The following is a 25,592-nucleotide window of genomic DNA, read 5'->3' as shown; positions in this document are numbered from 1 at the left end:
GGTCCTATATAACTAGTGTCTAATTTCCTCTGATTTCAATTCCTGCTACTCTTTCTCCTTGCTCATTCCATTCTAGTCACGTTGACTCTTTCCCATTCTTCAAACATGTCAGGCATCCTCCCATCTCAGGGCCTTTGTATCTGCTGTTCCCTCTACCTGGGACTGTCTTTTCCAGGTATCTTCCATTGCTTGCTCCTTCATGTCTTAATCACATGGTATTTCAGTAAGGCCTTTCCTGGTCACCAAATACCAGGCCCATCATGCCCCACCATCCCCCACACTTAACTCCCTATCTTTCTTGCTTTGATTTTCTCTAACAGTTTTTACTTTCTTACATACTCTAAATTTTATTTATCAATATTTTCATGACTATCTCCCTACTGGAATGTAAACCACAGGGGAACAGGAATATTGGTCATTTTGTCTTTTTGTTCACTGGTATCCCCAGCATTGAGAATACTATCTGGCATATAGTAGACACAAAATATATGTATATGCCTTGAGTGGAAAAAATGGTTAAAAATGGGCCCCTGCCCCTCAGGCATATCTCAGATCAAACTAGAAGAAAGCAAAGAGCAGAAACTGAAAAGGCACATCCCAGGCAAGTCTGGCCTCTTAATAAGTTTTCTTGTAAGTCCTACCAGTGACCTGTGCTTACTTTGGCCAGAGCTACTTCATAGAGCCACCTCCAGCTTCATAAAGGAACAGGGTAACTGAGTGCTTTAAACTGGTCACACTGCCACTGGGAACATCAGGGTCTGATCATAAAGAAAAATGGATACTGGGCAAGCGACTAGCAATGTCTTCCATATATTATTTATTTAGTCATTACTACTGATTTCCTATTATCATGAATCAAGATTTAATTCTCTTCTATCCCTTATCTCTTATTATTTTTTTAAGTTCTGTATCAGATCAGATATTAGAATTATCAGTTCCTTTTCTTCCCTCCCTCCCTCCAACATTCCTAGTAGAATCTTCTGTCTCCTGCCCCAATTTGGACTAGTTGCTCTCTAGGCCTAAGGCACAGTTATCATGCTAAGATTTCTCTTCACTTCTTTCTTATGAAAGATCCTCTATCTTTTTGTCATTCTGCTCTGCAGTACAGCGATATTTGAACTTTCTCTTTCAATTCTTCTATTAGTTTTTCTATTTAAATGATGTCGTATTTTTAATTCCCAAGAGGCCCTTCCCTTTTCCCCAAGTATTCCTTTTTTAAAAATAGCTTCCCATTCTTGTTTTAAAGATGCAACAGCTCCTCTTACATCTCTGTGGGTTAATTTTAATTCCCTGAATTTAGTTCTGTTTGTTGCACTGTCCCTGATTCTTTATCTTTAGTTTTTTTTAAACTCATACACAAAGATCTTGGATTTACAGGTGGAGAATTTCTTCAAAAGTATCATAATCTCTAGCTCTCTGGTTATATTTAAAAGTAAGTCTCTTTAAAAATTGAATGAGAGCTTGTTATGCATTGGTAAGCTTATTAACTTATAACTCCACTATAAGGATATTGGTTGGCACATCTACCTTTTCAAAGGAAACTACCAAATATCGGTATCTATAGCCATTGCTCTGGGTCGACGGGTGGGGGAGGGGAATAATCTATTTTTTTCAGAGAAGGATCCCTTAAACAGGTTACACAGAGACTTACACCTCACGGCTAGAGAGGGGAAAGAGCTGAGGAAGATCTCACCATTCCAGATACAGACTCTCACTCAATCCCCTTATTCTCAGTCTAGCTACCTCACTTCTACTATGTATTGTGCTTAGCATCTTCAAATCCAGAAACCCTCTGGGTTGGTGTTTCCAGAAAATAATTATCCTATCTCATTTGTTCTTTATACAAACTGCCTCTAGTTTTCCTGTTTTATCCTACATCTTAATGCCACGCTAATCTCTATGGCTTCTCTCTAAATTCTTACTATCTTTTCACTAAACTTTATTATCTTTTTACCTGGTATCCTACAACTTAGTACTCATTAGTGTCTTAGTGATTTCATGTGTCTATATTCCTTGATTAGGTTATACTGGGGACTCAGCCCACATCTTACACTTCCTTAGTGCATCCCATAATGGTGGCACTCAATAAATACAGTGTGATAAGTTTTATATAAGTTAGAGAAAATCAAAGCAAGAAAGATAGGGAGTTAAATAATATACTGTTTCTAATAGTTGTAACTTAAAGTCATGGTTTGTCAATTATTATTTTATGAGAAAACCAAACTGATTTTCAATACAATTTGATGAAAGGGAAGATCAGCTAATGATGCTATCAACTCTACAACTGAGGAAATTATGATAAAATGAGTTCCATAAACTCACAATTTATCTGTGGTAGGCTTAGAAAATAATTTATATTCTTACATAGCATGTCAAGTAATTCATTATAAGAACCAAAAAAGAAAACTATCTTTTCTTGGCATTTTTTTAAAGATATATTTATTTATTTTAGAGAGAGAAAGCATGAGCAGTGGGAGGGGCAGAGGGAGAGGGAGAGAGAGAATCCTCAAGCAGCCTTCCAGGTGAGCACAGAGCCCAATGCAGGGCTCCATCCCAGGACCCTGAGATCATGACCCAATCTGAAACCAAGAGTCAGCCGCTTAACCCAACTGAGCCACCCAGGCTCCCCACTGGCATTTTAAAATTGTATCCAGAAATGTGGAACTGTTATAGAAAGAAATCAGGGTAAGCTAACTAGATCATATACTTTTGTAGCTGACTATACATATTCGATTCAAATAATTTAATCTAAAATCGACATATATGATGTTATATCTATCTTAACGATAACATTGCTTTTAAATAATTATGCAATAACCTGTAAATATGAATGTGACTTAAAGCACAATAATTAAAAGAATTTAAAAATTCCACCATAGTGGTATACAATTTAATAGTCTCCGAATGCTGAAACTATTATTCCCTTTGTAAAATATTTATAAAATGAATAGTTTGTAAAATGGTTTAAAAAATTCAAAGTGGAAATTATTAAACACTTTCTTATAATAAAATGATTTTAGGAAAACCAAAAAAAAGAGAGAGAGATATTTTGATAGCTGGTGAAACTAAATCTCTAAATTACATCTCATACTTTTAATGCATTTCAAACTAGGAATAGGCATAGCCTGAAAAACCAACTTTAAAAAACAATTTTCATACAGAGCATATGTACAGGTAAATCTTGATTTAAAAACTTTTGAATTTGCAAGTGAATTATTTTTAAATGGTACAATTTATAGGTCATTGGATCAACAACATGAACTAAGTGTTGGTTATGATGACAACCTATAAAATCTCATTATTCAACAGAGGGAAAAACCTAAGCTCAAAATGTATCCTCTGAAATCCTTTATGTCTCTGTAGTTGTCTGCTGATTTCCAAACAGTTAGACCTTTTGAAGAAATAACAATCCCTTAAAAAGAAGACAACCAAGATAAATTCCATAAGTCTTAAATTTGCCATTTTGGGGGGTAAAAGATTTACATTAGTTGAGGAGTGGCCATAATCAAAGACTGCGAGTTCAACTATGTTAGCACCAAGGTACTGAGGAACTTTAATTTCACCCCCTTTTTAAGAGTATGTTGTGGTCAGTTGTCACCATTTTAGGACTAAATATATGGGGAAAACTACTAATAGAAATTTAAGCCTGTATTATGGTGGAGCCACCACACCTCACAAAAGGAGGACCCTTGAGTAACTGGGGGAGTACTTCTTTTGTAACTAACAAAATGTTAAGGGGATCCTTTTAAAAATTTAGTTTGAGCACCAAATTTTTAATTTACTATGATATTAGAGATCTTTAGGATAATGCACATACACACATATTTTTAGAAGACTTAGCTCACAGTCTTGTTTAGAAATTGAGGAAGTGGATAAATAATGTTAGGAAGTCTCTCAAAGGCCCTAAAGATATGGGGACTAATCAGGATGGGCAGGGTGGAAGTCAAGTTATCTTATTAAAATATACCATCACATCAAGAATGTGCTGGTAGTAAAAGGTCTATTTTAGGAATAACTTATCAATCACACAAAGCACAAAATATGACAGAACATACAGAAAAATACACTTCACTGGAAATATTAAAAGCGACTCATTGGTACAAAAGCCTAAGAAACCATTGTTGTTGGTTTGCTATAAATTACAGAAGTAATTTTATATATATTCTATCATGAAAATTCCTTTTCTGCATTGAAGTAATTTAATAATGAGGGACGTCCTCCTCCTTATTCCCCCTATATACAAATACATACAAACTTGCTTAAAAATTAAAATGCAATAACATCTATTTATAAAGGATTGCCTAGGGGCACCTGGGTGGCTCAGTCGGTTAAGCGTCTGCCTTCAGCTCAGGTCATGATCTCGGAGTCCTGGGATTGAGCCCCTGGTTGGGCTCCCTGCTGAGCAGGGAGCCTACTTCTCCCTCTCCCTCTGCCGCTCCCCCTACCTGTGCTGTGCGCTTTCTGTCAAATAAATAAAATCTTTTTTAAAAAATTAAAATTAAAAAAAATAAAAAGGATTGCATACTGGGATGCTTCACTGCATATTTTAAGATGCCTGACATGTTCCAACTTACCCTGTGCAATGGTAAGGGTGGAGGCCACAAGACAGATCTCTTACTATGGGTAGTAGGCTTGCCCTCCAGTCAAATTATTTTGAGCTTGCTTTTAAGGTGAGTAATTGCATTGAGAAGTACAATGAGTTGTACTAAGTTTAAAACTTCCTGGAGCATATTTTGTATTAAAGTTTTAAAGTTTGATTAAAACTTTAATGAAAACAAATTATGAATTTTTAAATAATTTCATTCTTTTGGATAGAATCCTAAGTCAAATTTAGAAAGTATTATGCTGCTAATAATATTAATTCAGCCTTGCAAACAGTCTCTGGAAAAAAATGATTTATGCCATTTGAGGAGATAACTAGTTACCTTCATGAATAAAAGTAGGCTAGTTTAAACAAAAAATGAGGAAAAACTAGAGTCCATTAAAATGATAGTCTACATTCAAATACTCAATTAAGATATGCTCATAATAACTACAAATTCAATGTTATAGATTTATGGATAGAGCCATAGGCCTAAACTTCAAACAAGAATAGTTAGACCTAAAATAAATCACATTATAAACAAGTAAGAATTTAAATTCATATAGGATATTCAATTCCATAAAACAGTTATAATTATTAGTAGTACTAATGTAACTTCAATTACACGTACGAGTAGAATATGACTAATGATTCTTTTAATCACAAACAAGATTTTTCTAGGCAACTAGTATTTCTTAAGCCCATAAACAAAACTAAGGCATTTGTCCATTATTTTCTGATCAATGGTCACTAATTATTATGTCCTGAATCTAGACCCATTCAACATGTAGCTCATGTTGTCTAGGTCCTAACTGTGCTGTCTAACAGAACTTTCTGTGATGGAAATGTTCTTTATCTATATATGACAACATGTGGCTATTGAGCACTTAAAATGTGGGTAGTGTAACTGAGGAACTGAATTTTTAACTTTCTGTAATTTTAATTAGTTTAAATTTATTTTTAAATAACCACAGGTGACTGGTGGCTATTGTATTAAACAGCGCAACTTAGAGGGTTCAAAAAATAAGAGCAAATGTCTTATGTTAGGTCTAACTCTAGTCTGCTTGTTGGTTTCCATAAGCATGGTACTCACAAATGCTTATTAGAGTAATATGCCAAAAAACCTTCTGTCCTGTGCTTTTATCTTCACTCAAAAATATGATTAAATCTATGCCAGGAAACATCTAATACAACATTCAGACAAATCTAAACAAAAAATACCATTTTTATTAGCGTTCACAGTGTCAGTACAACTATATTGATTAATGAGGCAGCCTGGTGGGTGTGTCAATCTGTCTAATGTTAGTTCTAGAATGACTAGAATTCAAACTATGAAATATCCACTCCTAAAAAGTTTTTGTCCATTATCTATCATAAACACAAGAATACCAATTACTGCATAGTTTTCAGCTCCATTGGTTAAACACTGCAAAAGTATGTCAAACCATTTTACCTGACAGACATATTTGTTCTTCCATTTGCTCAGCACACAGTGACTGTTTTGCATCAATTCCTGAAGGAAACAGAAAAAGAGAGAGTGCAGTTGGCTATACACATTGTTGTTATCAGAGTGCTTCTGATTTGCAAGCACAAAAAAAAAAAAAAAAAAGATCAGCATGCCACACAAAGATGCAACTGTTTTGGAACTCCTCACTAGACAAAAGCAAAGCTATCATCACCAGGAGAGTTGATCCTTTATGAAAATTAAAACTGTTGAAAGATGTTTTAAAACAGATTTGTTTGTTGCCATTTTTGAAACTTTTGGAAAGATACCTCCAACTCCTTGAGTGAGTCTCGAAGTTTTTCTGGGCGTCTATTTTTGAGTGTCCACGGATAATCTCGTGCTGGCAAATGAAATATGTACTACAGTTAGTTAAACAAGATTTAAAAAGGAAACTCTGCTTAGCAGTGTGCCTTAGGAGGATTAAAATAAAACACGTCCTTAATTGAGAGGAAGTGGGCTTCATTTCCATCATCAAATAACAGCCTTTTGAAAGGCTTTGTCATAGGAACAGGATTTTTACCACAAAACCACCTTGGTGATCATAATTTTATGATGACAACCAACACGGCTCAGAGAATCCCTGGGAAAGTTTCCTAGTCTTGTGAATCTAGTACCTAGTTGTAAATGACCAACTCTTTACCAGAGAATTAACTTTCTCATATAAATAATTAAAAGTTCAATCCAAAAGAAATTCCAAATTCTGCAAGTAACCCTCTCAGACCTGAAAATTCCTACAAGTGAATGGATATACTGAGGAAAGAAATAAAACACAAAATATGATGCACAGAATATAAATTTAAAAGGAAGCATCACCTATTAAAACTTTATTTAAAATGATCCTCTTTAAAATGTACACAATTCAATAATGATAAGCCTTTGTTTTGTTTTAAATGCATTTAATTAAAAGATAAAATTATTTAGTAAAATCTCAATATTAGCCTAAGACAAACTAAAAATAGTTTTATGTAAAAGAACAAAATGTTAAATTCATTTAACCATATCTATTTCATCACGAAAATTCATCTTTGAATTCTAAATAATAATTCTAAAAAAAGAGTTGTATGTATGTGTGTATGTCCTGTGTGCATACAGGCATTTAAATTTTACAGTAGAATTACTATTTATCTTATTTCAGCAAATTAATTTCATTCTATAAGCATAATGTATGATGTATACAGCATATATGCAAATTTTTAAATTTATATTGTAGTTACTAATACAGCATTGAAAAAAATTAAATGTCAGCTTGCCCATTTAAAACAAGGGAACAAGTAGGACTTTCAGCTCCACCTGTATTCCAAATAAAAGTTAAATTATATTTAATTTCTAATCATTAAAGCCATCTTTCATTGTAGCCATATTATCATATCTATATATCTGAGAACAGAAAAGAATAAAATGCTAATACTAATCATTACAAATTTCTTTCTTTCTTTTTTTTTTTTTTACAAATTTTATTTTCTTAAAATGGGTAAAACATATAAACAATTTAGGCATGGTGTGTGTAACAAAATGTTATCAGAATTTAAGTATGATACACTTATTTTAAATATATTAAATGATATAAATATGGTTCATTAAGAAAGTTTATGTTTACACAGGCATATATCTTATCAAAACTGGATAGAGATTTCAATGGTCTAAATTAGAAATGCCTACCACATATAATTCTCACTCATATGTTTATATACCTAAACAATGGGAACTTATAATTTTAAGATATTTGTGCAGAAAGCTTAAAATATTTTTTAAGACTGAATCTTCAGGGATATTCAAGTTCCAGTTTTATAATAATTATACAAAAGTATAAAGTAAGCTTACATTCTGCCAGCTTCTGCTTTTCTTCTAAGTTACCATGCTCTGTCACTGATACTATGGCAGGAGAAAGAAGGAAAGAAGAAAAAAAACGTGGAAATTATTTTAATTAAAATACTTTGTATTTTAAATGCACACACATAATGTATATTATGCACATTGCTGAGACTAACAAATTATGCTAAATTTTTTAAAGGCAGTTGGAAAAAAATGCTGTAATGTGGATGTTTTCATTTCATAGACGTATTTCCTAAATTTGTAGTAAAAAGGCTTACACAGCACAACAGGTGGGCCAATATCCTGAGCTCACAATCTCATCAGATAGGGAAAAGAAGAATGGCAATGGAGTCTAGAACAGAAGCTGCTTCAGTCTGTCATCAGAATCATGAAGTTAGCCTATTAACCACCAAGCTAAGCACACAGGATGCCCACACAAGCCCCACTTCAACAGACCAAAACAGGAAGTAACTAGCTAGAAAGACCTTTTGGCCCATCATGAAACTTCTGGGATTAACAGGATTAATCAGATAAAGAAAATTGATCATTCACTCAGAAATGCCTATTTCAGACATCAGGTAAGGATCCAGGAGGCCAGCAACAGTGGGACCCACGCATTAACAATGCCCTCTACTGGGACACTGATAGATAAACGTGAATAGACTGTCCAGTTATCAGTTGGATCGGCAGTAAAATGAAAATTTTCATGTTCTTCTACAGTATTTTCTCGATATTGCTTTATTTTATATAGAACAGATTTCAACCTCAGTATTTTTCTAAAGAACTGAAATGACTTTTTTTAACTTTAGAATTTAAAGCTCAAAAAAAGAGTTTTTAATGGTCAGTATTTTATAGTTTAGAATATTTCATTTATAAAAATTAGTTGAGTAGAATAGACAGTTTACCTGGTGGGTCTTTCTTGTCATAATACTGGTAGATCCCTATCTCTCTATCTATGGAAAAGAAGAAATAACATTAGATTATGGTAAAAAGTTCTGGAGAATAAGAAGCCAAACCGTATTATATGATACAGCAGGACTGGGGTTAGGGGGCGGGTAGGCGAGGACAGAAACAATCTTTTTATGTTACTATAAATTAATAAGTTCAAAAGTATCTGGACATGAGTTCATCTATTCTAGGGATATGCAGGAACTGGAAGGTTTATCAATCTAATTTAAAAAGATTTACATAAAACTACAAGGGCATGAGGAAAGGAGTAGTAAAAAAAAAAACTGAAATCAAGGAAGACCAACTTTTTTCTTTCACACTTCCTCTGATATTTTTCACGGGGTGGGGGTGGGGGCTAACAAAAGGAACTGCCACTAAGCAATGCCAAATGAAATTAGCCCTGTTTCTGAGCTATTGCTTTCTTTTCTCCAGTTTAGCTGGAAGCTAGTACGGTGCTTGGGGGAAATTTGCAGGAGAGGAAGAGAAAATTAGAGGAAACATACGTATGGTTAAGTTATCTGAAGCTTGTTTAGACTCAAAAAACCTTCAAAACCCATTCAAATTCAGGTGCTCTTCTGGGGGTACAAAAGCAAAAGCAAGGCTTCCCAGATATTGAGAGTGATTTAACTAAGAACTCTGTCCTTGCAATTGAATTACAGGAAAACCAAATAATCGTGTCCATTTTATTCGTATCTGTAAATAGTGAAATATCTTTTTCTTTGAAGTAATAGTTGTTTCCCTCCATGCAAAATAATTCTAGTTACTAACAAAAGGATACAACTGTTTCTAAAGTAGTGGAAGCAGTACAGGCTGCCCCCTAGTGACTGACTACTCCAAACTTTCTCAAACTGAAACATGAAACTTGAAAAAAAAAATGTATTACAGCTATAATTTTTATTTTTATTATTTTAAAGATTTATTGATTTATTTACATAATCTCTACACCCAACATGGGGCTCAAAATCATAACCCCAAAATCAAGAGTCACATGCTCCACCAACTGAGGCAGCCAGGTGCCCCATATAATTAACTTTTCAAATAGAGTTTTTCAAAAGAGTCAATCCTGTGTACTTATTAAAGCTCCATTCTATTCATCATGCCACTAATTGGGACATAAAATTTTTTTAAGATTTTATTTTTAAGTAATCTCTACATCCAATGTGGGGCTCAAACTTACAACCCCGAGATCAAGAGTCACATGCTCTACCAACTGAGCCAGCCAGGCACCTCAGGACATATAATTTTAAAGACTACAGTTATTTCTATTGGATAGATTGAAAATATATAATAAGGGGTGACTGGGAAAGGTCATAAGTAGCACTCCTAAGATACTGATAATATTTTATTTCTTGGGTGATGATTTTATGGGTGTGTTCATTTTTTGATAGTTCAAAACATACCCTTATGATCTTTATACTTTCCAATACATATGCTATACTTCAATAAAAAGGTGTTGTTTTTTTTAAATCTAAGAACCGTAAGCATTATAAACACAGGTAATATTCTCTAGTATAATAATCCATCACTAGGTGCAGCCAAATATTTACAACTCTAGAACAGAACTATGAAGAACATAAAGGGTCTTGAATTTTTTTTTTAAGTTTTTGTATTTATTTAAGCAACCTCTACATCTAATGTGGAGCTCGAATCCACACCCCAAGATCAAGAGTCACATGCTCTACTGACTGAGCCAGTCAGGCGCCCCACATACTTCTTTTTAAAGAATATTTGCATTGATACCGCTTTGAGCTTTGTAGAAAAATATCATTAATTATGATATTACCAATGTCTTTGGGGGTATAAAAAGATTGCTATTTTTGGCTTCCTATCTTTTTAAAATATGTAATTCAAACATGGCAGGGCTTTAAAAAGTTCAGGTATACTGCTCAAGTCTTTCAACATAAGCAACACTGCCACACTGTATATCTTCTAGCCCTCAATACCTCCTCCTTAGAGAGAACTATTTTCAACTATGAGCTGTTTCTTCTGTATATTCCTCCATATTTATAAATAGTTTTCTCACTCTATTATTTCTTGATTCTTCAGTTGTAGATATTATCTATTGCCTATCCACTATGGAAATTGAGAATTCAGTTATCTTTTACCACTGTGTACCCCTCCCTACCTACAGACACTTGACTTACACTTCTCCCCATCCTCCCAATATAATTAGAGCACAATTTTTGGTTAAGTCAGCGCTTACAATATTAATGAATACATAAACACTATTCACAACCGAAGCATGGGGTAGGTACACTATACGATTGCATTTCCCTTTTTTATACAACTTCCCTGATGTTAAAAATTGCCTTGTTTTTTATTTGCTTTAAAAGAATGTTAACACAGGTGCCTGGGTGGCTCAGTCGGTTAAGCATCTGCCTTAGGCTCAGGTCATGATCCTAGGATCCTGGGATAGAGCCCCACATCGGGCTCCCTGCTCAGCAGGGAGTCTGCTTCTCCCTCTCCCTCTACCCCTCCCCCCTGCTGGTGCTCTCTCTCTCTCTCAAATAAATAAAAGCTTTTTAAAGAATGTTAACAATAATTAATCTCCAATATACTCTCACATTTCAATGACTAATCAGTATAATTTTTTCATTGGCAACATCTCCCCTAGAGCCTCATGATCCAGTACTATTCTGGACTGCCTAACTTCTAGGTCTGATGCACAGATACTGTCTATTTTCCTGACTAGACAGATGTGCCTTCTGTCTTGGATTAATTCCCTTGTTTGGCAAGACACATATGCTCTGGTAGTTTAATGAGAAAAGGAAGGTAAATTTGGTGAGTATTTACAAAGCTGAAAATGTCTTCTGACAACTGACTGACTGGCTGGGAAGACAATACTAAGTTGGAAATAATTTCTCTCTGAATTTTGAAGACATCATTCCATTGTTTCATAGTGTCCACTATCAGTATTAAAAAGGCCAAGGACAATCTGAGTTCCAACCCTTTGTATGTGATCCATTTGTTCTTTTTTTGCTATAAGATCTCTGGATTTTTTCTTTATGCTCAGTGTTCTGAAATTTCACGCTGACGTGCCTTCATATATGTCTTCTTCCATTCATTGTGTTCAGTACTTACAGGACTTTTCAACCTATAAACTCATTTTCTTAGTTCTAGGAAAATTTCTAGTAATATTTCTTTGATAATTTCTTTGCTTCCTCTTTGCTGCTTTTCCCAGAATTAGTAATTGAGTGTAGTATTCCTATGTTGAGACTCTACTATTCTTATCGCTCCTGTTTAAATTAATCTTACCTTTTGTCACAGCATTCATTTCACTTTTTTCTATCAGATTTTCTATCTATTGTTTTTGAACTTCCTCTAAATGCAATCATACTATTTGTACTCTTTTGCAACTTACTTTTTTTTTTTGCCCAATATTATATTCTTGACATTCACTGATGCTGTTGCATACAGCTATAACGCATTCACTTTCTCTGTTGCATAAATGTATTTATCCATTCTCCTGCTGGGTTGTTTCTAGTTGCCTGCGTCATAAACAGTACTATTATGAACATTTTGGTACATGTCTCCTGGTGCACAAGTGTCAGGGCTTTTGCTAGAGTATATACCCAGGAGTGGAATTACTGGTCGATAGGTGACATATAGCTCCAACTATCCTAGATAATGTCAAATTGTTTCCTAAAGTGGTTGCACCAATTTATACTTTCACTAGCAGTGAAATAAGCTGAATTTCTTCCTGTGGTTTTTTTTTTTTCTCTCTTCTATTTTCGGAGAGAATTCTTTTGTTGTTGCTCTTTTGAGTTTAAAATTTTTTTCTGCTATTTTTAATTTCCAAGAGGTCAGAATCACTTTCCAGTGTTTTCTGAAACTTCTGTATTTTGTTTCTTGCTCTTCATATTTAAAAATGAGGCACTAGAAAACTGATTAGAAGCTCTGTGTACATGAAGAGGGCTTGCCAACTGGTGGGCTTCACTGATCAGCCAGGGACCAGGGTGTTTCACTGAAGGACCCCCTCAAATGTCAATGTCAATAGGTCTTCTCTTTGGGGTCGTGCAGTTGCTCCAGGCCCTCAAACTCCTTCTTTCTTGGAAAGTACACAACTGGCTGTGACACATTTCAGAATCAAGTGGGATTAAGAGGACTTCACCCATCAGTATGCAGGTTTTCACTTCATCACTATTTTCACTTCAGTACCTTTCCCCTGTCTTCTTTTCCTGGGGCTGATGTCTCCAAGTTTAGAGCCTCTCTAATTAAATACTTCCACATGTATGAGAGGTGTCTCACCACTTCATAAGCAAACTTTCAAGTCCTTTTGTTGTCACCCTCATACTGAATCCCCATCCTTCTGCAGTATCTGGCTTCTCAAATTTCTGTATCTTTCTGGAATTCTGAGACACAGAGTGGCTGTCTTTTGAATTCTCTTCTGTAGACATTTGATATTCAGATTTTTAAGTTTTGCTAATTCCTCCATCCATCCTTTCCATCTTCCAAAAATTGCCCAATTGCAATTGTCTCCTCTCCTATTCTCTTAGTCCTTGTGGGTTTATGCCTTCTTTATTTTAATTCATTTATTCTCATTTTAGAAGAATTTGGGGAGGAAGCGAATGTGTGTTAAATCTACCTTGTTTAACTGTAAATTCTATCCTTAGCACATTTTAAGCAAAGTAAACTTAGTGAAATTATAATTACATTTGCAAGGCAAACCATCTTCTTAGTAATGATGCTAAAGGCATATAAATAAAACTCTCCTTCTAAATACTAGAGTTGTTTTGGATAATCAAAGAGGAGAAGATATTTTAACAGTTATTTCCTAACAATACATACTTTATGCTAAAATACTAATAAGCATCATTAAAACATACTTACATTACTCCTATCCTCCAAAATGTGAAATGAAAGAATATAAACATAATTAATTGTACATCTTAGCTGTATGTTTGAAATATTATCTTAATATTGAATAGAAATACCCTTACCATTAGCTAGCCTGCAAACATTTATGAATATATATCAGTCATTATGAACAATCCCAGGAAAAAACTGAACATGTATGTATCCTAAAAGGAAACTAATATTAGGCCAATAAAATTAATTTCATAACAGAAAATCTAACTCAAGTTGAAAAAAATAACTTTTTCAGAGTAACTAAAAAGAATTATTTTTCTTTAACCAATTTTTCATTAAGTATAAGAAAATAATGCAATTCTAGCTAGAGAATCCAGGCTCTAACCTTTGCTAGTACTTACTTATAACATTATAACTTATATTTGAAAAATACTGAAATTAACCCAGAGCTCACTTACCCCCAATGTGTAAGGTATTCTTCAAAGACCACAGGTGCAGTTCAGTCAAGCAGAAAGACATCTGATGGCAGAAGAAATCTCTGTCCTGTTTAAAAAATAGTTAAAAAGAGATGCCAATTAATTATTGTCAATAAAACCAGATCCCTTAGAAAAATAACAGAATCATTTGACACTACTCATATTTGAGATATGGCGTCCATTAGAATAAACATATTTTAATATATCCTTGGTTAACCATCCAGAAATAAACTCTAGAAAAAGAAAAATACACTCTTCCTAAATGTAGTATGCCATCTCACTGAGAAATGTGGTAAGAAGAATATATGTATTTGAATTTTCAGTAACTTGTTTGATTTTTAAGGCTTTAAGTATATTTAGAATTATTTAGTATTTAAGCATTTTTAAAACATTTTAAGAAAAGGAAACAACTGTTAGGTAATTATTAAGTACAAACACATTTTGTGGTGTATTTTTAATATACAAAGCAAATATTTATGATCTCCCACATACAAACAAGCTAATTAAAATGGAATTTGCAAGGTAAATCACTATTATAAGAAACATTTACTTAAAGGTAAACTGTGTAAAACCACATTAGCATTCAGAAAAGTTTGTTAATCTGCATGTCATGATAGATTCAGATATTCTACTCTAAATACATTAAGATGGAAAAAACAAGATAACAAAACAGTTCATCGAGTATTTCCTCCCAGTTTTAATATCAGGGGCTAGTGATGGATATTACTGATACTTTTTCATGAAGTAGTATGTCATTAATTTGGACTAATTGGAGAAAGACCAATATGAATCAGAAAAAAATGTCAACATTTTACAAATATTTTATAACTTCCAAATGTTTGCTTAGAAATACATGTAGTACTATACTATATGAATAGTTCACTATATATTAGAAATATGTAAACTACTGATACTTTCTTTATAGAGATAATAAAAAATTGCTCTTTCCAATAAACTTCTGAATAACAAAGAAAGCTTGAAAAATATTTTATGACATCTTTAGACAGAAGAAAAAGCCCCCAGCTTCTTTAATATTAGGAGTGACTAAAAATATTTCCCATACTATTCATATGGGTGATAACCCAAAATAATTTTATTTTTAAAGATCTTATTTATTTATTTGACAGAGAGAGAGGGAACACAAGCATGGGGAGTGGGAGAGGAAGAAGCCAGACTCCCGCCGAGCGGGGAGCCCGATGCAGGGCTCAATCCCAGGACCCTAGGATCATGACCTGAGCCAAAGGCAGATGCCTAATGACTGAGCCACCCAGGCGCCCCCCAAAATAATTTTAGACGTAGTACAAACTTCTTCCTTCCTTCCTTCCTTCACCGTTACATTTGATGTCACTGTATTTACAATAATCAAGAAAGAGATGCATGTTCAAATAACAAGATGCAGTGTGCCAATACTGAAATGGCAGAGTGAACAATGTGGCAGCGTGGAAGAAGAGCCAAGCCTGCCTGGAACAGTGGGGCTCTGAGAAAGCTACAGAGAAGTTGTGAAATGTTAGCAGGACCTCAAAGAAGCATAGGATTTCACCAGTTAAACGACGATAAAGAAAACGATGATGATAAGAGGCAAAAGCAATACTTGCTAAGTACTGACCTCATTACAAGCATTGTTCTAAACATCTTATATGTATTAACTCATTTAATTCTCAGAGCTACCCTTTGAAGTAGTACCATCATTACTCCTATAATGAGGAAACTGAGGCACTGAGAAGCCACATAGCCAGCAGGTAGTTGAGGCAGGCTTTGAATATAAACAGACTGTGCTTGAAACCAGAGCACTCTCGAATATTGGGCTATCTAGAGGTGTGAGAGGGAGAACAAATAGTAAGGTGAGTAAAAGGATGGCATATGCCAAGCAAGGAAGTAGATTAAAAAGCATGGTAGAAAGTGATAGAAAAACGAAGCTGAAAATGGGTAACAAGGAAACAGGCTATAAAAATAATAGAGATAGGGGCGCCTGGGTGGCTCAGTCATTAAGCGTCTGCCTTCGGCTCAGGTCATGGTCCCAGGGTCCTGGGATCAAGTCCCGCATCGGGCTTCCTGCTCTGCGGGAAGCCTGCTTCTCCTTCTCCCACTCCGCCTGCTTGTGTTCCCTCTCTTGCTGTGTCTCTCTCTGTCAAATAAATAAAATCTTTAAAAAAAATAATAGAGATATTTGGATTGATCTGAGTTCACTCTCTTCCTTGAACTAAAGTGCCTTAAAAGGGTAGCGATAAAACAAAGGACCCGTCAGTCCCCAGATCTATCCTGCTGTCACCAGAAGCTGGCTGCCACTGTATACAGATATGGGGCAGAAGAGCTAGTGGACCTCAGTACTGTGAAAGAGGATGACGTTCCTTATCGGCAGGCAGTAGAGAAAAAGTGGTACGAAGCTAATTACAAGTTTTTCAATTCAATTGGGCATTATCTCACAGTTGTCTCCTTGGGAGTGATTCTAGTGATGCTGCTATTACTCAAAATATTTCCAAAGCCATATTTTTTGGAATTGCTTTCAGTTAGTTTTATGAGGCTTATTTTGGGATTATTACTTTAGGGTTATACTTTTTTAAAAACCAAAATACTTACTGTATTAGAATATGTAAAATGCACCCTTCTCATTTGGATGGGTGAGGCCTGGAATGTTTGTTTAAAGAAACAATAAATAAATAAATAATAAATATTATAACTTTATATATAAAACAAACAAATAAATAAATAAATATTTACTTGCATTTAGTAAGCTTAATGTATAGGTTCTAGACTCTAACTGCCTGGTTTCTTATTCTAACTTCTCAGTTTACTAGCTAACTTGGACAACTAACTTATTTCTCTAAGTTCCCCCCAGATATAAAATGGGTATAATAAAGTACCTACCTCAGGACTATTTTGAGGGCACTTTTATTCAATTAATTTATTGTTACCATTGTTGTTGCTGCTATTGCTATTACTCAATATCTCTAGCATTATGCAAATTTATCTGGAAAAAACACAAGAAGTGTATTACACACAATCGCTCACCTTAGATAGTAATTTCACAAGGTGAAATGAATAAAAGAATAAGTACAAAGTACAATAGGGATTTTATGAAGGTAAAACATTTAGTTTCTATATAAGAGAAAGTATTTGAATTAGGACATGCAAATGGACTAATATTTCACTGGGAACAGAGAGAGGATGTGAGCATCCTAAACAGGAGCATATTTCCTCTGATATTGAACAACAGAAGTCACAACTTTTAGACTACACTAGAAAATAAAAATTCGCATTCTTCAATTTAGTGTTTACTCAGACGCCAATAATTAGAATTTATGACAATGTGGGCAAAGACAAGGCTGAAGTTTAGTTGTTAGTAGCTAAATAAAAAAAACTTTTATTATGCAAATTAAATATGAAAATAATTTTATAGTTAAAGCCAAAGGGCCACACCTTTACTTATATATCAAAAGCAGACTGCACTTGAAACTCTGTTTTTCCATTTAAGTCCATTCAATAATAAAGAATTTGTCAACTTTCCCCTGATAACAGAAATGGAGAGTAAAGAATAATTTTCCTTGTAATCCACATTGGTTATTTTTTTTTTAAAGATTCTATTTATTTATTTGTCAGAGAGAGAGAGAGGGAGAGAGCACAAGCAGGGGGAGTGGCAGACAAAGGGAGAAGCAGGCTCCCCACTGAGCAAGGAGCCTGATGTGGGACTCAATCCCAGGACCCTGGGATCATGACCTGAGCCGAAGGCAGATGCTTAACCGACCAAGGCATCCCCACATTGGCTATTTCTAAGAAGCAGGAATGCTTTTAACCTGAAAACCAATAGATCCGCTGCCCATACTTTTACTAAGTCTGAAAGTCCTAAAGTACTCAGAAATTACAGAGTTTGGGGGAAACAAGCAAAATGAGGTCCATGGAGAGCTTCAAATGTCAAGTGCAAAGGCCACAACCCTTTGTATTTGGACATAAAGAGAAATCCTGAGAATAGTACAGGTTTGAGTCTATTATCTGGACTTGTCTTCCAGCTCAGCACCAAGGGTTCATGTATAGTCTCAATGGAGTGCGAAGACAGAAAAATGCCCTATTTCTCAAAATGCTCTGATATACAAACAACACTGCTCCAGTTCCCCATTAAAAAATACAGGACGGGGCGCTGGGTGACTCAGTCAGTTAAGTGTCTGCCTTAGGCTCAGGGCATGATCCCAGGTCCTGGGATTGAGCCCTGGGACCGCTGTGTTGAGCCGTGCTCCCTGATCAGCAGGGAGCCTGCTTCTCCCTCTCCCTCTCCCTCTGCCTCTGCCCCTCCCCCTGCTTGTGCTCTCTATCAAATAAATAAAATCTTTAATTAAAAAAAAAATACAGACAAAAGGGGGAGAGAGACATTTTGCTTTATAAAGGACCTCTTTGTGGCCCCCATAGGGAACATTTGGTATAAGAGTAATGAAGTGGTTGTAGGGGATGATACCCAGCAGAAAGTAAGCAGGACTGGCAGCCCTTTGGATTAACACACTCAGCAAGAGTGGTGGTATCCAGACAAAATGGATCCACACTCAGCAAAAGTAGACATGGTGGCCAAGGAGTAATCCATAAAACCTGGAGAAATATCAGCAATAATCAGTTGATGGAGCAAGCCTAGCAAGTAGTAGGTGAGGCAAGTGAGAAGAAAATAGCCAATGTCCATTAGTAAGTGATTGTACTTGTTTATGAGCACATGTGACAACTCCTGCCGACTCCCCAAAATATATATAATTAAGGAGGAGGTTTTGTGGGAGTCATGCTATAGCAGGCTGGCCAAAAATAGTCAAATGGGGGTTATTCATCCTTCTTTTCCCCTGAACTTTAAATATCTGCTAGTACGACCATGTAAAACTAAAGAGAATTAATGGAGTAAATAAAACAACTTTATAAAAATCTAAAATAATAACTAGATGGGCATGGTGAGAGGAGACCAAGGCAATATCCTTTTTAGTCCTCAAGATATTTTGCCATCTTTACACTGTGCAGGTTTTTTTTTCTTAAAGATGCAGACCTTTAAATCTTGCATCTTACTCAAGAATACCACTAGTTAAAAAGAATGCTGGTTATTTCCTTGTTTGAAAAATCTGCCTGGAGGAAATAGTCAAGACTGAGCTTGTATTATTCAAATATTGTATTAGTGCATAAATGGTTGTTTTGAAGGAGGAAAGAAAAGAATTTCAGAAGAATGCTGGATTTTGCATTGTGGGATCAGAGTGTGAGCAGGGATTAAAAGGGTAGAGAAATAGGGAGTGCCTAAAAAAGTTAGCTGAGAAATGCTGCCCTTACTCAGTGTCCTTGTGCATTTCTCTAGGAATAAAACCCAATGCACAATTTAGAACTAGAACAAAAGTAGCCATTTAAGGGGAAATATGAAAGAATAAATTAATGAATGGAAAATATAGCAAAGAATTATCCAAATGAAAAGAACAACAGGAGGAAAAACTTAAACAACAACCAGATGCCCATATTTTTTATTTTAAAATAACTCTTAAACTTTTACAATTTTCTATTTACTTTAATTTTGTAAGGTAGTTGGTGACAGTCCCAGATGTATCAGAAGGCCATTCTGAATCTAAACTTCCAGTCTCCATAAGAGAATAAGAAGCATGATTTAAATTAATCTTGACATAAATCTGGATGATTGCTCCTGTAGGGGGCAGAATGTATGATAACCCAAATTTTGAGGACAGAGATGAGAGGATCCTAGAGGGCCTTCTTTTTACTTACATTTTTAAAAGGTTTAAAGCCTTCCCCCAAAACAGGTTACATAAGAAAAAATTAATATTTATTTGCCTTAAGAATAACTGTTACCATACAGACTAAATTTTAAGTAACATGCAAAATAAAAACAGTTGTGCTAAGATGCTGTAACCTGTTTTGCTTTTGATAATTTTCTTTTGAAAAATAAAAACTATGTTTTAGAGGTACAGATTTCTTGCCACTAAATAAATCTGCAAAATACATGTCTTCCGTGGTTTCTTAAGTCAGCTATTTTGACTGTTTTGGGAAGGAAGCTTGAGGGTAAATAAAAACCCTAATGTAAAATATGATGGGAAAGGAAAGAATTAACAAATAGAAGACATTGCTGTGGTTTAACAAAGATAAATGACACCAGGTGCCAACAAGACATTTAAAATAAATGTGTATCAGCACAATACCTCAGAGAGCCTAAGGGAATCTTTCTTGGGCATAATCCTAGAGCATACACTTGTTATTTATTACCAGTAGACTTTCTGAGGAGTCTATTCACCAATTCAAAATGTACAAAAATAAAGACAACTAAATAGCATAAATTTAAGATAAACCACTGGTTTAATTGTATGAGGTGTTTTAGTCATCAATAGGTAATTTTCAAATTACATAAAATACAATGTATCCCCCCATAATCTCTTGTCAATAACAGAATTATACTAATACCTGTTAAGCATATACATGAACACAATCAATGTCACATTATCAGAAATTAAGATTTTAAAAAATATTTAATATTTAATTTAATATTTAAAAATATTTTGAAATATTCAACACTAAACCAAACAATTAAGCAGTGATAAAATTTGTGTAAAAGGACAGGAGTCTCAAAATAAAAAGACCTCAAGCTTGGATTGAACCCACAGCAAAAAGACTAGGGTGTTAGAAACACCAGGTCATTAGTACCTCAGAGAGTCTTATGATATTATATTAATTATCAATTAAATTATATTAATTAAATATTACCAATATTTTGAGCACCTTAGGTGTATGACATTTTACTGTGAGTCCTAGATACGAAGACTTACAAGTAGGGTCTCTACTATCAAACAGCTATAATCCAGTGTAACAGATAAAATAACCACAAAAAATATGAGGTTTGTGGTAAGTACTAAACAAAGGGCCAGGGGTGCTCAGTAGAGGCTCTAGTTTGATAATAAAGAAATGTTCTTATAAAGTAGAAGGGCATTTGAGGATTATTAGATTTTGAGAGAGGGTGAGAGCTAAAAATGAGGGAATAATATACAAAAGCATAAGTTGCAAGGCTTATTGGAGAAATAATAAGCAACTGGGTTGGTGCACAAATAGAAGAGAGAAATCAGGGCCACACTAAGGAAGTCTGAATGCCATACTTAGCCGTCAGGACTTTACATCTGCTAGGTAACTAATGAGGAAGAGTGACAAGCTTCTGATCTGGTAAGGGATTTTAGAAAAAGTAATCAACAGATCAGAATTGTTGCTGGAAGATTAACTGGTAGGTGGGAATATTGGAGGAATAGAGGAATAGGATACAAGTGACCTGACAGGTAACATTAATATTCGGTAACAAGAACTTGAAATGGGATGGTAGCAATTGGAATGTAAATAAAAAAACATTCAAGCCATCTTTTGAAGAAAGAATCAACAGCATATGGGGACTAATGAATTGTAGAAGCGAGAAAGAAGGAAGAGTCTGGAGTAACCACCAAGGAATGGGGATCTGGTTACTGCTCAGATAGTGACCCTTGCCTTGAACATGGCTCCACTGAGCAGGCATGTCTCTAACACATGTGCCAGTATATTCTGCTCACGACTGCCTTAACTACTCAATCCATAAACCTCAATCCTCCCAGCCACTGACATGGTTACTCGGTCTCCTATTTTACTTTTCCCTTGCCCCTCAGTTTATAACTCTGGCTCTTCTTCTTCCTTAGACTGTGATTCAGCTTCGTCACCCTGGTGAAGGACTCACAACTATCATTTTTCTTAGCCACACCCAGTTCACAAGAACCCCTTAGACCTTTCCCTACCTTGTTTATTCTAGTTTCAAGAACAGGAGTTGGAATAAAACATATACAGAAACAGGTTAGTTTAGAAAAGGAGGAAGTTTTGCCAATGTAGGCAAATTTTTGACACAGTGGGAATTTAAGGTAAAAGTAGATATGGGTAGAAATGTCTAGCTGGTAGCTAGAAATACAGAAAAGGGACCTAGACTGTACAAAAAGTATCTTGGGATTTTCTGAATAGAAAGTTAAAAACCACTGAATAAGATCCCAAAAGAAAAATAAAGTCAAGGATAGATATTTTGGTAATTCTCCAACAGGAAAACAATGAAAAAGAGATTAAGGCAGTATTGTGTCAAAAAAAAAGACAACACAGTGTCAGGAAAACCAGGGGGGAAAAAAACGGCGTTATGTGTTTATTTTAAATGGTTATATAGTGATGATCAAACTTGTTTCTGAATTTCAATGTAGACATGACCTCAATATAGTTTAATGAGAAGTAATATTTTATCAAGGACACACAGATTAAGTCTTCTAAAGAAGGTATGGTTCTACTGCTCTGAATGCTAGGCTGTGAGCCAAAACTGCCTCAATTCTGATCTAGCTATGACAAACTTACCCCAAACCATTCAATCTCTCTGCCTCAATTTCCCCACTTACAAAAATAGGGATAATGATATTGACCTACATTTATAACAATGTTGTAAGGATTAATTAATGCTGTATAATGCTTTGAAGATGAAAAGGACTGAGCATTATTAGTTGGTATTGCATAAGTAATTGCCTATAATACTGAAAATTTTATCCTTTAATTTTATTCAAACAGCAGTTATCACATAAATGTTCTAGCTTCCTTAGTGACGTTTACCTTCAAATTATTATTTTTAATGTATCAAGATCTTTTCTATATTATATCATACATGTTATTTCATAGTACATAAAGATTTGATCAGTTCAGAAGTCTAGAACAACTTTTCAACCTAAATGTTAAGTATAAATATTCAGGACATATTTATTTCCTAATAAGCACCCACTACAAGTATTCAATAAATGCTAAAAAGTAATACTTTAACTATGAAATTTCAGATTTAATAAATAACACTAAGCAATTATATGGTAAAGGCAAAATACAAAAGCACAAAGCAATGTGTTAAAGACACGGTCTATGATGTCCTTATTTCTAAGACAACCTATACAATCTAAAAGTGTACAAAAAATGAAGAGAGAAACTTGTAAATCCACTAGACAATGTCTGGTCTTTTGTTTCTTCTTGGATTTTTTAAAATCACAATACTAATACATGCTTGTTGGTTTAAAAATGCAAATATGGAAATATTTGATGTTAAAATGACTCTGTTCTTCTCCCAGCTGCCCTCTCCACTGTGAAGAGAGCCACCGCACAGCATAGCATGTGGCCTTCCAGATTTTCTTGATGTACTTACAGTATGTCCACATCCATACTTACTTGTTTCATGTTTTTGTAAAGACAAGATTTTATTATACATACCATTTCCTTTTTTCACTGAACACCACAGCATGGATGTTATCTGTCAGCATACACAGATTTACTTCCTTGTTTTCTAATAGCTGCAAGATGTTCCACTGGATAGTGATCATAATTTACTTAACCACTTACTTAACGTACACTCTGTTTCTACTTTTTGCCTTATAAATAATACCTTGAAAACATACATGCACACCTTACATTTTGATAGATAATGCCAAATTGGCCTCCAAGATGACTGTGCCAACTTACATTTCTACCAATAACATGACTTTTTCCCTGCATCCTCAGTAACACGGGGAATTATCAAAGTTTTACATTTTTGCCAATTTTCTAGGTGAAAATTGGATTCCTGTAGTTTTCAGTTTCATTTTTCCATTTATTATAGAGCTCAAACACCTTTTCATGTACTTTTAAGCAATTTTGTTTCTTTTATAAATTACTTGTTCCTATCTTTGTCCATCTTTCTACTGAATTCTTTATCCCTTTTTTTGTATATTAATAATATTAATCCTTCATTATATAAATTGGACAAATTTAGCTCTTTTTAAAATTTTTTCATCAACTTTATACCTGAAGAAAATAAGAGAATATAGGATTCACGTTGTTTTAAAAATTGGGCATAACCTAACAGAAAGCTTTTTGAACTCCGCTCAGCTCTTGCTGTGCAAAATGCCTTGGCCAGAGGTGGTTCTTCATAGCTGCTCACAATTGGTCAGATGATGCTATTTCTAGATGAAGCAAAAGGCAACAGATTCCTATGTTCCAGGAAAAACTGTGCATCATTCTTACTAAAAGAGGTTAGAGGAAATTCTATGCCTAGAAAGAAAAGTAGGAGTCCCTTCACTTTCCCAAAATAAATTGTGGCAAAAATCTTTACAAATCTCCTGTTCTACTTAAATTTGGAAAATATTTCTCTAGGGCATTGTTTAAATTGTTTAATGCATCTAGTTAAATAGATTTTTGTTAGTTTAACATTTTCCATACTGTACGCAGTTTTGACATTTAATTTCTCAATGGCTTCTTTATTGTGGCCTGTTTCCTTTTCTTTCTACTCATTACATGCAACAAATTAAATTTCACTAATATTTAAAGATCAGTGTTGACCTTTGCATAGCCATTTTCTAGGTTCCTGTTAATACAAACATCTTGTTTGCTGATGCTCATTTTGAATATTTTGCTGCACACAATTTCCATTATTCCAAAGAGACTTGTATCTAGTTGAAGTACATTTTTCCATGACCTTGCAAAATAATTGCAATGGCTTTTTAGGGGAAAAATGGCATTTTAGGGAAAAAATGGCATTTTAGGGGAAAAAAAGTATGCTTGCATAAGCAAATAATAACAACAATAATCTTTGCCTACCAGCACCTCTACCATATGTACCCACCTTTCTTATCTACAAAAATATGGACTTAATTCTTCTCTTTAGGATGTATTTCAATCACAGCAATGAAAAGACAAGAAAAATAGAAATGTTGGCAATGTAATCATGATAATTAATTTGAGATTATAATTCCATAAATATAGTTTTATGCTATACTTGGATAGGAAGAAAATGGGACTTTGAGGAGAGAATAAACTGAATTTCAGGAATAATTCCTAAAAAGCTGAGTTAAAGACGAGAACACTGAAATGCTCTTATCTAAACCAATGCTAACTGCTGAAATAATTTGTCAATTTAGATTTACTGTTTTAAAAAGCATATAAATCAAAGACTGCTGCAAAGTGAGCAAGAATGAAAAAAGATAGAGGTCCTTTCTCTTCAAATAGAAAAGACAGTGAAAAAATTTGAAGTGGCCTCCAGCTATACCACCTCAACCTTGTCAGATTTCACTTGTCAACACTTTGATGACAGATTGCCACCCCCTCCTCTAAAAAACAAACCCTAGTAACTGTTGAAAGAAATGGCTTCTTATAAAAAGTGGAATATCTCATGCAATTTGATAGTTGTATACTTTAAAATCTTTTTTTCCTCAAAAGAGACTTGAAAAACCTTTTTCTGTGGCTTTTATCAAAGCTTAAAAGCTAAAGAACCCTCCCAGTGTGGGGAAGAAAAGGGGGTATAACATTTTTAAATACCTACTTAATGCACTTTATATTCATTATTTCATTTAATCCTCACAGTAACCCTCTGAAATTATGTACTAAATTGTGCACATATCTGCCTGCATATGTATGGTGTGTGTGTGCATAAAAGTATTTTTCTGGGCAGGGAATAGCAGTT

At 34.5% G+C, this 25,592-nt stretch overlaps 1 protein-coding gene across 2 annotated transcripts in view; it reads right to left on the bottom strand.

Annotated features, from left to right (window-relative positions):
• Positions 1-25,592, bottom strand: part of WDPCP (WD repeat containing planar cell polarity effector) — a 399,135-nt gene that overhangs the window by 281,919 nt on the left and 91,624 nt on the right. For both annotated transcript variants that reach the window (XM_032410864.1, XM_032410865.1), the window contains 5 exons: positions 14,114-14,198; positions 8,804-8,851; positions 7,908-7,958; positions 6,356-6,426; positions 6,036-6,095 (listed from right to left, as the gene is read on the bottom strand). In XM_032410864.1, coding sequence (XP_032266755.1) covers positions 6,036-6,095; positions 6,356-6,426; positions 7,908-7,958; positions 8,804-8,851; positions 14,114-14,174 — 291 coding nt within the window. In that variant the 5' untranslated portion in view covers positions 14,175-14,198. The remainder of the gene's footprint in view (positions 1-6,035; positions 6,096-6,355; positions 6,427-7,907; positions 7,959-8,803; positions 8,852-14,113; positions 14,199-25,592) is intronic.

The sequence above is a fragment of the Phoca vitulina genome, unplaced genomic scaffold (assembly GCF_004348235.1).
Source record: "Phoca vitulina isolate PV1807 unplaced genomic scaffold, GSC_HSeal_1.0 scaffold12, whole genome shotgun sequence".
In the NCBI taxonomy this organism is placed as follows: domain Eukaryota; kingdom Metazoa; phylum Chordata; class Mammalia; order Carnivora; family Phocidae; genus Phoca; species Phoca vitulina.
The sequence above is the reverse complement of the archived record's forward strand: the minus strand, read 5'-3'. Positions and strand labels throughout refer to the sequence as shown.